The 15,791-nt window shown below is 42.9% G+C and overlaps 1 protein-coding gene, 1 non-coding gene and 1 pseudogene across 6 annotated transcripts in view; 2 read left to right on the plus strand and 1 right to left on the minus strand.

Moving 5' to 3' along the window:
- Positions 1-2,437: 2,437 nt before the first annotated feature.
- LOC115486001 lies at positions 2,438-2,615 on the plus strand. Its single transcript, XR_003951712.1, has one exon. It is a non-coding gene; the product is annotated as a small nucleolar RNA SNORA81 (small nucleolar RNA).
- Positions 2,800-3,999, plus strand: Gm2999 (predicted gene 2999; annotated as a pseudogene).
- The window catches only part of Col22a1 (collagen, type XXII, alpha 1), a 355,185-nt gene continuing 343,438 nt past the window's right edge, over positions 4,045-15,791 (minus strand). For 4 of the 5 annotated variants that reach the window (XM_006521382.4, XM_006521381.3, XM_006521378.4 and 1 more), the window contains 4 exons: positions 14,465-14,531; positions 12,364-12,546; positions 10,127-10,204; positions 4,045-7,770 (listed from right to left, as the gene is read on the minus strand). In XM_006521382.4, coding sequence (XP_006521445.1) covers positions 7,583-7,770; positions 10,127-10,204; positions 12,364-12,546; positions 14,465-14,531 — 516 coding nt within the window. In that variant the 3' untranslated portion in view covers positions 4,045-7,582. The remainder of the gene's footprint in view (positions 7,771-10,126; positions 10,205-12,363; positions 12,547-14,464; positions 14,532-15,791) is intronic. The other variant, NM_027174.1, reaches the window with a different exon arrangement.

The raw sequence follows: 15,791 nt of genomic DNA on the forward strand, positions 1-15,791 counted from the left end.
TTCCAGTCCAGGCATCTTCCTGGAAGAGTTGGACCTTTGACCTCTGACCTCCAACCTTTCACCTGTTCCTTTGGCTTGTCGGATCACAGCATCTCCAGCTCTCCACTGAATTATCACCTGTTTAGAGCTCTGTGGAGAACCTGGAGTTAAGGGAACAGGAGAAAATTCGTACAGGTTCTATCTTGATCCTACTACATTCCCACTTCTGGGCCTTGCACAGGATACTTTGCCTCTCACAATTCTTGTATGGATCATGTTTCCCATGAAGGTGGCTTACAGGACTGCTTCCAAGCTACTGACACCAGGGGCACATGAAATGAAGTCTACTCAGTTTCTTATCCACCCCCACCACTTAGAAAACCACTCATAATAACCTCTCCTCTCCACATCCTACTCGGTCTAGAACCTGTTCCATCTGTGTTTCTCTTGATACTTGTCTCAAACCCTGTGGCTTGTATCCATGTTATCCCATTCCTTGATACAACCTCCATGGGCTATGGCATTATCTACAGATTGTATCTATCCTAGTAGTTTTCTCTACACCTGAAAGCACCTGCTGTCTCTGAAGGACCCTCCTAGCAAGGGCATCATACCCTCTGTGGCTATGCCCCTCCTGTTAAAAGGCCATCATGGATGCCAGCTGAAAGCCACTATTCTGTCACTATGCTCATCCACCCATTCTCTAACTCTCCTTTCAGGTTCTAATGCAGCTCCCAAGCATGACAACAGATCCTGGAGACAGAACATCACAGGTCCTCATGTACCAGAACTATTCCTCTTCCTTATCAATCATTCTTTCCCAAATCTTAGGACAATAAGATGTGAAGACAGTGGCCCAATCACTCACTGAGAACACATGACTGTGTCCATAAGTAGCAGGAGAGATCTGGTCTAGCGAGGTTGATGAGGCATCCCTTGTTTTCTCTGAACATTTTCAGGCCACTGATGTCTTGAGGACGATCTTGGTCCTCATCTCACACATCTCAGAGAGGTCTGGGGCTTTAAATGGCTTCACTAGCCACCATCTATAATTTTATACATTATTGCATGCTTAGCTCCTATACAATACTGATGATAGGAGGACTCTGAGATAGATCTTCACAATGGGTAAGAGAGAAAGCAAGGAAGCAATAATGGCTCTGAAGCCCTACCTCTACCTCTGCATACAACTGGGTGAGCTCTGGTGCTCCTGAAAAATACCTGGCAGAAGCAGCCTTATTTATAATAGCCAGAAGCTGGAAAGAACCCAGATGCCCCTCAACAGAGGAATGGATACAGAAAATGTGGTACATTAACACAATGGAATACTACTCAGCTATTAAAAAAGATGAATTTATGAAATTCCTAGGCAAATGGATGGACCTGGAGGGCATCATCCTGAGTGAGGTAACCCAATCACAAAGGAACTCACACAATATGTACTCACTGATAAGTGGATATTAGCCCAGAAACTTAGGATACCCAAGATATAAGATACAACTTGCTAAATGCATGAAATTCAAGAAGGAAGACCAAAGTGTGGACACTTTACCCCTTCCTAGAAATGGGAACAAAACACCCATGGAAGGAGTTACAGAGACAAAATTTGGAGCTGTGACAAAAAGATGGACCATCTAGTGATTGCCATATGCAGGGATCCATCCCATAATCAGCTTCCAAACGCTGACACCATTGCACACACTAGCAAAATTTTGCTGAAAGGACCCAGATATAGCTGTCTCTTGTGAGACTATGCCGGGGCCTAGCAAACACAGAAGTGGATGCTCACAGTCAGCTATTGGATGGATCACACGGCCCCCAATGCAGGAGCTAGAGATATTACCCAAGGAGCTAAAGGGAACTGCAACCCTATAGGTGGAACAACAATATGAACTAACCAGTACCCCGGAACTCTTGTCTCTAGCTGCATATGCATCAAAAGATGGCCTAGTCGGCCATCACTGCAAAGAGAGGCCCATTGGACTTGCCAACTTTAGATGCCCCAGTACAGGGGAACGCCAGGGCCAAAAAGGGGGAGTGGGTGGGTAGGGGATTGGGGGGAGGTGAATATGGGGGACCTTTGGGATAGCATTGAAAATGTAAACGAGGAAAATACCTAATAAAAAAAAATAAAAAAAAAAGAAAGTCTCCAGAGTCCCCAGCCTTGGGATGCAAATTGTAGGCCCAGAGGGTACTGATTCCCCTACAGCTTAAATCATGGATTGGGGAAGACCTGGCTGCTAGACACCTAACTTTTGTATGTCCAAGTATGAGTCATTTTAGTCTTCAAAAACCATATAAAACCTCAGTCTCATGGTAAGGATCACAATTTATATTTTAAATGTGACACATTTGGTTTTATTGTCTCACCTGTGATTCCTCTGGGATAGGATAAGGACTCCTAGTTCTGCAGAAATCCAGGTCCCAGAAATGATTAGGCTTTTGAAAAATAGATGTGACCTTCTTGTATAAGCACTGTGCTAAAACTGCAGGAACTAAGATTCTATCTTGGTTTTTGTAATAATGCTAGCAGAGTACACACAAGAAGAAAAGTAACTGCACTGGATTGCAAAGACTGGAGTGGACCTCTTTCTTAATGTCCAGTGTCCTATGTCATAAGATTCGGTGCAATAAGTCTTTAGACCAGCAATAAATACTCAGCTTGGAGATCATCATGATCTTTGTGGGTGGCATATCAGATACTACAGTCAACAGTTACGAATAGCAACGAACAGCAACAAATTTATGGTGGGGAAACTATTAGAGGGCTGCAGCAATAGAGTTGAGAACCACTGCTTTAGTTTTGTTTAAAATCATGGGAATTTTGTTTGATTTTAGGAGTGGAAGCTGGACACTCTTTGTGACTTGTATGAGACTTTGACTATCACACAAGCAGTTATTTTTCTCAATACAAGGCGCAAGGTGGACTGGCTCACGGAGAAAATGCATGCCAGGGACTTCACAGTTTCTGCTCTGCATGGTGACATGGACCAGAAGGAAAGAGATGTCATCATGAGGGAATTCCGATCAGGGTCAAGCCGTGTTCTGATCACTACTGACTTGTTGGCTCATGGGATTGACGTGCAACAAGTGTCCTTGGTTATAAACTACGATCTACCTACCAATCGTGAAAACTATATTCACAGGAGTCGATAGCGGCAGTTGATGACGAGATGGCACTCAGAAACGGCGTTGACGTAATTTAGGACGTGGAATCATAAGCGAAACAGCACACTGTTTGAATAAAGAGCGAAATTGGCAGAGGGTGTGGCTATAAACTTTGTTACTGAAGAAGACAAGAGGATTCTTCGTGACATTGAGACTTTCTACAATACTCCAGTGGAGGAAATGCCCATGAATGTGGGTGACCTAATTTAATCCCTGGGATGAGAGAGTTTTGAATGCAGTGCTCGCTGTTGCTGAATAGGCGATCGCAACGTGCATTGTGCTTCCTTGAGAATATTTGAATCTTGTCTCAGTGCTCATAACGGATCACAAATACAGATTCTGATAGCAAAGCGACTTTAGTCCTGAGCTCTTGTGAGGAAAGGCATTGGCTTTATCCTCTTTAGAGTTAGACTGTTGGGGGTGGGTATAAAAGATGGGGTCTGTAAAATCTTTTTTTCTTAGAAATTCATTTACTAGTTATGTAGAAATTGTTGTATTAGATGTTCTCTATCATTTAATAATATACTTGTGGACTAAAAGATATAAGTGCTGTATAAAATCAGCCAATTATGTTAAACTGGCATATCTGCCTTTATTGTGTTTGTCATTAGCCTGACTAGAGAGGCCTTTAAAGTGATTTCTTTTTTTTTTTTAGAGAAAATTTGAATGCATTTTGTTGGTATTGTATTTATTCAATAAAGTATTTAATTAGTGCTAAGTGTGAACTGGACCCTGTTGCTAAGCCTCAGCAAGCAATCATCCTAGGTAGGGTTAAACCCCCAGTAAAATTGCCATATTGCACATGTCTTAATGAAGTTTGAATGTTAAATAAAATTGTATATTCACTTTTTAAAAAAAAGAAAGAAAAATAGATGTGAACTATTATATACAATAAAGTACAATAAGAAAAACAGGTTTTTTTTTAATGGCAAAATTCTATGAACAGTCATCTTGTTAAAGAAAACATAATACATGGGAATGGACAAAGATGCTTGCCCCTCTATGTCATCAGGGAACTGCTAAACAAAAAAAGCAGTATACAGAGCAAAGGTGAAAAATGCTGACCACATAAAATGGGAACAAGAACACTCCTTCATATTTAATTAATGGATGATTACAAGGATTTTATTTATAAGTATTACAAATAGGAATCAACAAAGATGGCAGTCAGTAGAAGAGTTGATATAAAAGCTATGGCAACTATAATCAATGGAATATTATTCAGCAATAAAGATAAATGAGTCACCTAGCCACAAAAGTCATAGAAGAATGTTAAATGTATATTTCTAAGCAAAAGAAGGTAGTTTGAAAAGACTTAAATTTATAGGACCCTAACTATGACATTCTGGGAAAAGCAAAACTACAGGAAAGGTATAAAAACCATCATTATTGGGGTTAGGGAGAATATAGGAATGATGTGGTAGAGTACAACAGGTTTTTTGAGACAATGAAGTTTCTCTGTGAACCTATACTGGTGGGTAAATGTCACTGTACTTCAGACCAAACCCAGAGTACAACAATGAACCAAAATATAAGGTGTGAGTTACAGTTACTAAGAGTCTAGGTCCATCAACTATAGCACACGTGTATCCTACAGTGCAGTTTTGATAGGGGGACTAGGAATACATAGGAAATTACACTTTGTCCTTAATTTTTCAGTGGAGTAAAAACTCCCCTAAATGTATTTCTCTTAACAATAAAATAAAATAAAAATAAATGTTAAAGGGTGCCATGTTTTGTCAGGGTAAATATTTTATCCCCAAATTCTTGGCATTCACACACACACACACACACACACACACACACACACACTACATGTGACTCTTGTTCTGGGTCATGATCACTAGAAGAGAGTTCTGAGTTCTTGATATTCCTTCAAACAAAAATATTACATTACTTTGGCATCTTACATTGTGTTGAAGACAACTGAGCTAGTAGATATCAAGGAGGCTCCAGAGAAAACCTCTCCTGCACAGATGGATGCTGCCTACCTCAACCCTACCAAATCAACTTTTCTGCACCAGTACCAACTTGCCTAATAGAAGGAATAGATCTTGGATCTTAATTTAAAATCACTAAAGTAATATTTCTCTTCCTAATCAATCTTTAAGCCTTCTTTGGATGCTTATATTTCTGGTTCCTAAACCAATTCAAAGTGTCTAAATCAAGAGGCAAAATAGAGTATCTTGGTGAACTAATGCTGTTTAACTTTGTGAGGAACCAGTCACTTGGAGGAGTGGACATGTGTGTTGGTTAATTTTATGTCCATTTGACACAAACTAGAGTCATTTGAGAAGAGGGAATCTCAATTGAGAGACAGGACCCTGATATAGCTCTCTCTTGTGAGGCTATGCCAGTACCTGGCAAATACAGAAGTGGATGCTCATAGTCATCTATTGGATGGAACACAGGGCCCCCAGTGGAGGAGCTAGAGAAAGTACCCAAGATGCTGAAGGGGTCCACAACCCTATAGGTGGAACAACAATATGAACTAACCAGTACCCCCAGAGCTCGTGTCCCCAGCTGCATATGTAGCAGAAGAATGGCCTAGTCGGCCATCAGTGGGAAGAGAGACCTCTTGGTCTTATAAACTTTATATGCCCCAGTACAGGGGAACGCCAGGGCCAAGAAGTGGGAGAGGGTGGGTAGGGGAGCAGGGCAGGGGGAGGGTATAGGGGCTTATGGGATAGCATTTGAAATGTAAATGAAGAAAATATCTAATAAAAATTGAAAAAAAAAAGACAGGCCTGTAGCCATTGTGTAGTACAACTTCTTGATTAATAATTGATGTGGGTAAGTCCAGCTCCTTGGGGGAGGTCCCCTCCTTGGGCAAGCAGTCTTTGATGGAATAAGAAAACAGCTTGAGCAAGACATAGAGAGAAACCCTGTAAGCAGCATTCCTCCATGGCTTCTACTTCAGCTCCTGCCTCCAGGTTCTTGCTTTGAGTTCCCTCCGTGATTGAGTGTGAACTGAGAGTTGTAAGCTGAATTAAACCCCTCTCTCCACGACTTGCCTTTGGTCAAGTGTTTTATCACAGCAATTGAAACCCTAACTAAAGCATCTTATTAATGGACAGCTTCATCCGTCCATCCATCAGTCGGTGTCTTCAGCCAAGTGGAGAACATCAACAAGGGTGATTTGTTCAGACTGCAGGTAAGGACATGCGTCCACAGGAATCCTCCTAAGGAAGTCAGCTTTCCAATTTGCAACAGACCCTGTCTGCAGTGGTTCCTGAGCATGCCGAAAGGATTTCTTTCCATATGCCAAAACATTTGAATGCATCCTCAAAGGGCATGGTGATGAACATCTGAAGAGAACAGTTAAGACACAGTATTGCAGTTCAAAGAAGGCTCACCTAGTGCCCAGGAGAGGCTAGAGAACAGAAATGAATGAACACCCAGGAGCAATGGAAAGGGAAATACATTTAGTAATCACCTGTTCATGGTGTGTGTACAGAACACACACAGACACACACACACACACACACACACACACACACACACACACACACAAAGGCATGACTGACACAGGTCCCAATGTACATGGTAGTGAACCACCCACAAGTAAGTCAAGCAAGTGACCATTGAAAACTTTTATTTTGCAACTCACACAATTGAAACCAGCATGAGGAACTTGAAGGGGTTCAGGCCACAGTTAGAAGTGAAGTCACACCTGGGAACTCTTCTTCAGCACCAGCTTGTTCATAGAGGGCCCTGACACAAGCTACTGCCAATACTATGTGACTTCTTTTGGAGTTCTGGTAGCCTGAAGCACCAAGGATAACCACCTTCCCCCCAATGCCCTGAGGCAGTTCTGAACTCCAGATGTGCACCTTGTCTCCAGAGGTCAATGAATTCTTTTAGGCTGCAAATTCTTCTTCTTGCTTCAAGTCTCTCTGGAGAGGTGGGGATTTCAAACTTACTTTTCCCTGGGCCATCTTTAGGCACAGCTGAGGAAACAACAATACAGTCTCCATCCCTTAAAGCTTCCTTTCCAGGAAAGAGGTAAAATCAACAAGTGCATACATGGTCAGGGTTGCATAGCACCGAGGGTTCCTCAGAAATTGGCTGTCACACTTCAGCCAGTGATGACAGGGGAGCTGAGCCAGGAAACTGCTTCCTGTCCACCAGGAAGCTCCCTCAAAACTATTAGCCTTTGAAATAACAGCAAACAATAACAATAATATTAATAATAACCTGACTGTCTGACAGTATCTGTTGGTTTTAATAACTGTGAGGTCTCTGAGGACGGGAAAAGACAATTAAGGCAGGCAAGGAGAAAAGACTAGAAAGAGGGGAAGCAGGAAGAAAAGGCGGGAAGTAGGAAGGGGAGAGAGAAGAAGGATTTGAAATGTTTCAAGGCTTCTGGCTTCCCAATGGGCTCCGAGTTCAAGTTTCAGAAATCCATAGTAGTGTTTTGATGATCTAGAATCTTCTATGGGCCCTTCACATTACTTGGCCGGGCAGCAAGGCTGGCAAAGTACGCACACTGGGAGGGGTCACACAGGCCAGGTGGGCCAGGAGGACCAGGAGGGCCAGGATGTCCAGCTAGTCCTGTCTCTCCTTGAGGACCAGGGCTTCCTGGAAGTCCATCTTTAGCGTATCCAGGTTCCCCAGGTTGGCCTGGCCCAGGAAGCAAAAGAAACAGAAGGCAGTTTACATTTTATATCCAGGAGAGAAACAGCCCTGTAATCTGTGCTGTGAACTATGGTTCAATGTGTTCTCAGAGAGAATAGTCTCTGTTGGTGCTCTAGACTGAGAAAGAGAAAGTCCCGTGTGGGCATCAGGTAGAACATCACCTTTGAAAGCAGGAGCAGAACCTTCACTGTCTGAAATAGGGAAGAAATCCAGACACCAGGGAGGAGAAACAGACAAGGGCAACTCAAGGCCCCAGGAGTGCAAGTTTTCCACTCAAGTCAGATGAGAAAGCCAAACGCTATTCTCACACACAGTCTAATAGACTGGTGTACCTGTTCTTACAGGGACATCTGATGATCCTGCAAAATTCAACATTCAAATAGTCTGGGATCTATTATCTTTCCTCAACTTGTTAAATCTGAACCACATACTTACCTATATTATTCTATTACACCAAGTAAAAAGTATAGCATCAAGGATATACATAACTGGCCATTGTAGAGTCTATAATTTAGACTGAGAGAATATTACATATAAATAAACTGCTTTGCCTACAATTACCAAGTATCATGTGTAACTCATCTAGCTTCTTCTTTTGCCTGAACAACTGGGAAGCGTTGTACTAGGTGTGGTAGCCAACTTGGCTACCATGCTCTCCAAAGTCAAACTCTCCCTCACATCTTAGCATGATGTCAAAATATTTCTTAGAACGAAAACAAAAAGTGAACCTTTCCACTGTGAGTATCTTCAGAACTTTGGAACTCTGCTGATATTCTGACAAGGGTTACTTAGTGCACAGCCCTGCTTAAAGGAAACTCTTGGTTCATCTATGTTAAGCATCTCTTCCACTGAGATGTACTGCCATTGGTCTCTGATTCAACCTTGCCAGGTGTAATCTGCCAGATAGTCTACGCACACACTCTGTTCTAGATGGACTACACTCTGCCATTCTATAACTTCTCCTATTTCAGAGTAGTATTTATATTATATTATATTTGAAAATCAGCAAGATATAAACAATATTCATGTAACATCATCACCTCTAATAGAAAACATATCTAACTGTAGCAAATTTGAGAAATCCTGGCAGGAAAAAACTAAAGTTAAATTACATATAGGTCAGATTTCATAAATGATACAAAGTAAGCATAAAATTTAGGAGTTAAAATTAAAAGGTAAAATCCTCAGGATTGAGGGTAGAGTATGCATGTGGCCCTAAGTTCAATTTCTAGCACTGCTCCCCAAATACATACACATACTTAAACACACACACCACACACACACACACACACACACACACACACACACACACACTCGATGGTGAGGTAAAATTTGACAATCTAGAGCTGAGAGTCTTGTAACTCTCCCCTTTCCAGTGTGACAGCTGCTACCCTCAGGACCTCTTTCAGTACAGCCACAAGGCACAGTGGTCAACTGGCTACCATTTCCCTAGTTATTTCTAAGTTTCAGAAGTAAAAGTCCCAAGACCCTGCCACCTCTCAGCTCCAGGAGGGCTGGCCTTTAGCTAAACCTTTGGCTAAGGCTCCCTGGGCCTATTCTGAGAAATACTAATGAATTAGTATGGGATTTAAGAAGATGGCTGTCGCTCTGCCTGTGGGGTTCTAACCAATTACCATGAATTAAAGTATAGAAGGAAAGTCCTAAGGAGAGGTGCATCTCCAACATGCCCAGACTCATTTAGAATACAACAATCTCTCTTTCCCCATGATGATTTCTCACAATATTTAGTCATTTATTAGTTTTAATTGGAACATAATAATTCTGTATATTTCTGGGGCATGATGTGTATTTAATGAGTACTTATTTAGTTATGTTTCATGTATATTCTCTTTTGCTTTCATTTATGTACATGCACCATGTACTTGCAGTATTGGTGGATACCAGAAAAAGATATTAAATCCCTGAAGTTTGTGACCTGCCAGGGAATTAAACCAGTTGCTCTACAAAAGGCGGATAGTGCTCCTAATCTCTGAGCCAAATATTCCGCCCTACAATGAGATTTTTTAAGGGGGATATGAGTACAATATGCAATGAACAAATTGGAGAAACTTGCTTCTGAATCGTCCCAAATATTTATCATACCTTTATATCATCAATGTACTTTATTCTGGTCATTTTGGAATAGTAAATAAGTCATTGGGACTTTCAACTTAGAAGGTATGCCTCATGGGACTTGAGAAATATTCCATTAAACAACTAGTTCTCTTTTTCTCCTTAGAGTGGCCCAGGTCCTCCTCTCTTCCCACAAGCGAGGGTACCACTGTGTGCCCCTGCCTCCATGGTTGATGTTCACCCAGGCTGAGACCCTGATCCTTCATACCTGGTATTCCAGGAGGACCCATCTCTCCTCGGAGACCAACTCCAGGTGTGCCAGGGTCACCTTTGGCTCCTCTTTCACCTGATGGGAAGAATATGCATCTTGAGTGGTGGAGAGTCTTGGTGAGGGCAGAGACAGAGAGTCTCAAACCACAGGATACCATGTGTCACTGATACAGCCCAATATCATTGAAACAGTACACACACACCAGGCTGTTCACACATACTCCTTATATAATTACCTGCCCCTCACATGCATACACACACCCTCAAGCATATTTTCAGACTCAGAATATATGAAAACACAAAAGAAGCAAATGTTTTCTTCTGAACATATTCTCATATACACACCTTTATACATACACAAACACCCAAGCACCTATTGATCCAGTTACATATACATTTACACATTCACACACATAGAAGCAAATACAAAGTACACAGGTACACATTTGCTAAACCATGGGTAACCAAATTCACATACCCACAACTCACACACATTATCAGTCTACATGTATGACATGATTATTGGTGTACATGCCTGTGCACTCAAAGCTTCTTATCTAAACCTTCATGAAGAAGAGATTAGGTTGATAAATAAATGAATTCATCCTAATAAGGGATGTGGTAACATACAGTGATGAGACTCAGCTCTGATCTAAGGAATACTGTCATCTAGTAAGACAATGGAACAGTACAAAGAACACTCCAAAAGAGGCAGATGACAAATACCATCCTAACAATAAAAAGAAAATATTGACACATATATGACATACGGTGTCAAGGGAAGAAAGAAAGGGGGGCGCAAGGAGGGATCATTTCTCTGGAGGGATATTTGGACCATATCTGAGTTAAGGGCTTCCAGGTTTGACTTAACTGGGACTGACACTATCAATAATACCATGGTCAATACTATTACTTCTACCACTAGTATGACTACCACAGCTAATACCAATTCTATCGCCAATGTTACCTCTACCTCTTAACAATACCTCTGGTATTGGCATGTTAAGGACAGAAAGAAGAGTCCCAGCCAAAGACACTGAAATCTCTCTTTCAAATTATTTTACTAGTAATTAATATATTTTACTACATTATTTCCAAAGTATCTCCTGGATATAACGTGTGTGTGTGTGTGTGTGTGTGTGTGTGTGTGTGTGTGATGTTTTGGGGAGTTGTATACTTAGTGATTTATATTGTATGTGTATGAATGTTTTGCCTACATATTTGCGTGTATACCACATATGTACCTCGAAACCAGAGAAGGGAAGGAGAGAGCCTAGGATAACCTGGAACTGCAGTTGTAAGCAGTCATGTTGGTGCTGGGAACTGAACCCTGGCCCTCTCCAAGAGCAGCAGGAGCTCTTAATCACAAAGCAGTTCCTCTCCAGCTCCTCGCCTTCACTGTTCTGTTACACTTGGTCAGTATTCTGCCACAGCTCAATGTAGTCTATAAAGTACATTTCCTATGGACATGTATTGTGTGTAATTTGTTCTACGGATGAATACAGATAGTCAGGAACACACAAATTTAACCAACCCCTCCCCTCCCCTTTAGACAGAAGAAATACCACAGGGAATAGATGGATAAACTGTTATAAGGATATGCCAGATCAAAAGAGGAATTGTTAGGTTCATCTGATTCCCTAGCTTAAGATCACCAAAATGACCCCACAAGTCCACCCACCAGGAGGAAGTGGTCCACAGGATTGGAAGTTTAAGTCTGGTCCTCCATCTTTGCTTCATGTCTGCTTTCTGACATGCTTGCCACTGTGCTACCTGGAGCAGGCTCTTCCACTTGAAGAGGAGCTCTAATGCTCAGATAGGTTACCCAGCCAAAGAGCCAGACAGCTAGTGGCCATTTTAGCTCAAAACCATTTGGCTGGATTTTAAAGCTGGCATTTAATATCCATTGCCTGGAGATTAAATGATATGTCACTCAGTCGGTTCCAAACTGGGTGGGGGAAAAAGAAAACATTTGCATGGCCCCTGTAACTTGAACAAGGGAGATGGAGAGAAAACAAGAAGGGGAGTGAGAGACAGGTTCAGTCTTCCTAGCATAATTTCTCAAAACTGTCAAGTAATAAAATCTTGAATGTATGAAAAAATTATGCAATGCCAAAATTCAGTGTTGCTGGGCTGATGGAAATGAAAACAAGATGAATAATGCAGGCTCTGCCAGGTGTACATCCCACACCCGAGTCCCGACTCAGCACAGTTTCAGAAATGCTGTCCACTCACCTTTGGGGCCCATTGGTCCAGAGGGTCCTTCCAGACCACCTTGGCCAGGACGGCCTGGCTCACCCATGGGGCCTGTCCGACCTGGCAGCCCATCTTTTCCAGGGGGTCCAGGAGGTCCGGGTCTGCCTTGAGAGGACTTCATGTGTGCTGGAGGCATCTGGGCTAGGAGGTAGGCAAGTTTAGCTATGGAATGGGAAGAAGAGAGAAGATCCTGAGGAATGGAGTGAGGATGGGCTGAGGGACATACTGGCAGCTTACTGCAAGCTAGAATTGCAGGCAAAACCAACTGGAGATGAAGACAAGGAACAGCTCCTGTACAAATATTTCTAACTGTGTGGATGCCTACAGCAGCAGCAGCAGCAGCAGCAGCAGCAGCAGCAGCAGCAGCAGCAGCAGCAGCAGCAGCAGCAGAGATTAAGTAATAGTAGTATTAGCAATGCAGGAACAGCAGCACTGCTGTTTGTGATGGCAGCAGCAGTAATAGAAGTGGCTGTAACTGCCAGTTGGAGAAACTGAGGCCTGGGATGTTTAAGTGGCTTACAAAAAGCTATTTAGTGACTTCTATCTTTTGAATCAAGTTCCATCAACAACCAAAGATCCAAATAAGCTGTTAATTGGAGATGCTTGCACATCTGTGATACAAGCACTACAGAATCTATTTAAAACCCAGAGCTCCAACTGTGGGTGGGCTCACTTTCATGCTGGATGCTGGACACTGGATCCAGTGCTTACCTACTGGCTACCAAGAGCCACTTATATTTGTATAGTCAGAGAGCACTGGATAGAAATGCCTAGCCAGTGGGTGGAGTGACGGATAAACACTAACATTTTGGTTGGTAAGAGTAAAGAAGAGGTGGGATTTCTGACTGCCTCATTGGCTCCCTTTGCCATTGCACCTTCACAAGGCCCAGGAGTCTGTGGATGCTACCTAAGTGACCTTGGAAATTTGCTGACCTTGTCTGAGTCTTTGATTTTCTTATCTTTGCTGGAATTTGTCAATATTTCCTCCTCAAAGGTTGCTTGAAATGGACTCATTCCAGCAGATGTTCCCAGACCGCCTTAAAAAACGAGTGGTTGACACTCCGCTAGGGCAGAAGCCAGTCCATCACTGACAAGTCTAACATTCAAGCGGTAGAACTTGGAACTCTCACACACAAGTTCTCAGACTTGCCTGGTCCAGTGGGGCTTACAACATTTCTAGTCCATCCCTGCCTTCCCTTCCCTTCCTCATCCACGGCCCATACACATTTACCTAGATTCCAGAGGGGCAGAGTAGAGGGGCACCTTGCTTCTACATCCTCGTATTCAGTGTAGTCTGAATGTGTGAGACACACAATACTGGGACATGGGACATGGGAATGGATACACCTTTAGGGTCTAACTCTTTCATATCACAGGTTTGTGAGCATTTTTTTTCTAAGCTTTTATCACAGGGGAAATGGGAAGAATGACTGCTATCCAGACTATGGTAATATAATATACAGACAATGAGGCTGTAAATCCCAGACTTATATTTCAGTAGCCCAGCCTCCCTGCTCTCCAGTATCCTCCCAATAACCATGCTGTCTCTCATGGCCACTACTAGGCTGTCATTGGGCATGCTCAAGCTCTGAGAGCCCTCCCAAGACAAGAACCCCTGTACAGCTGTTAAAGCTGTCACCATTCTTGCTTCCCATTCCATACTCTGTCTTAGAGCTATCTGAAGCAGTGCCAACTGTTCTCTTTCAGTGCCCTATGTGCCAGAAAGAAATTACAGATGTCTTCTGAGGGTAAACTGCAGTCATCTCATCTGTCTCCCGACTTAGCTCTTCCTCTGGAGTTCAATGAGGCCCCCTGCACACTTTCCTAGAACAATGATTAATCATGCACATGGTTGAATACACAGAAAGTGCAGGTGATCACCACCCAGCAGATGGTGGTATCTGGTGTCATCATTCACTAGAGTCATTGTCACTAGAGGTGACCAGGAAGAAGCTGAGAGAGGATCTGGAGGGTAAAGCTGGGCCCTCAAGTTACTTCTCAAGCTTGCTGCTCCACGCGCACCTGTCCCAGCTCACTGGGGATCTTACCCTGGCAGCTGCAATCAAGTCCAGCTACTCACCTTCTAGCTGCTTCCCAAGCTCTTCCTGAATGAGGCGCCGTAAGGTGTCCATGGATGGAGACTCCCCCTAGGAGGGAGGTAAGCAGTTATTCATCTTCCCAGTAATTCTCTTCCTCCTCCTTCTCCTCCTTCTCCTCCTCCTCCTCCTCCTTCTCCTCCTCCTCCTCCTCCTCCCCGAAGATCTCAGTATCACTCCCAAAATCAAGAAGCTTGTGAGCAGCACAGACAGGGGCAATTACATCCTCTATCTGCCTCATGCCACATCTACAGCGCATTTCCCTCTTCTTTGCTATTCAGAGCATGCCATTAGAATAGCAGCTTGGACCTTAGGTTCTCAGAGCCACAATGTCTTTCCCTCATGACCCTTATATCTTCTTTAGTTTATTCTCTCCTGGTACAAACTACTGCACCCATAAAACCAGTCCTATATTGGGCCTCAGCAGTATGGCTCCAAAGGCTTACTACTTCCAGATCATAGTGTATGGGCTGCCTCCTATGTGAAATCAAGTTTCACTCTCCTGGTTGGTATCTTTCCCCTTATACTTCCTAGGGCCAATTCTGTCCTGTTCAAGTCCACACTGGCCACAAGCAGATAACTGATCCACAAAAGCTGAGGAATTTATCTATAAGAAAGCCTGCATGCTCGCATTGTGATGATAATTATCAGAATGATTTTGGAAAGGATTCTCTATGCCCTATCAGGATCTCTCTTTCCTATTTGGCTCTTGTAGGGTGGTGCTACCCTCAAGAATGAATACTCCTGTGCTTCTATCAGTCCAACACATTGCATGGAATAGATCCTTGTTATCTTATTCTTCTATGGCCAGAAACCTTTGTATTTACCCCAGATGCTCCATTGCTCCACATAGCAAGGGGACACAAAGAGCTTGGCAAGGCTTCCTGAGGGCTTTGGATGCCAACTGAGTCCTTTTAATTTCCCCTGCCTTGGCCAACAGGGGCAGGCTCTGGGCACCAAGATCTTTAGAATCTCCATAACCAGAAGCAAATAATGAAGCCACAGATTATGAGAGGACAAGGAGTGACCATGCCTGTGCTTAGGGCACATAAAGCTCTCCAGATAACTAGGCTGGCTGCCAAGGAGAAGAAACCACAGGGACTGGACAAGAATCCACATCAAGAGTTCTGTTCCTGTTACCTAACTGACAACCTGTGTCTGTGATCCAAAGCAAGATAAATTAAGAGTTCTAGAATGACATAGGTGTAAAGAAAGTAACCAAGCTTTCTGCTCACATTCAGTGCCCAGGACAGTAGAGAGGATTTCCATGCCATGTGAATAGATGGTGAACTACCCATGATGCTTGTTGGA

The sequence above is a fragment of the Mus musculus genome, chromosome 15 (genome assembly GCF_000001635.26).
Source record: "Mus musculus strain C57BL/6J chromosome 15, GRCm38.p6 C57BL/6J".
Taxonomy (NCBI): domain Eukaryota; kingdom Metazoa; phylum Chordata; class Mammalia; order Rodentia; family Muridae; genus Mus; species Mus musculus.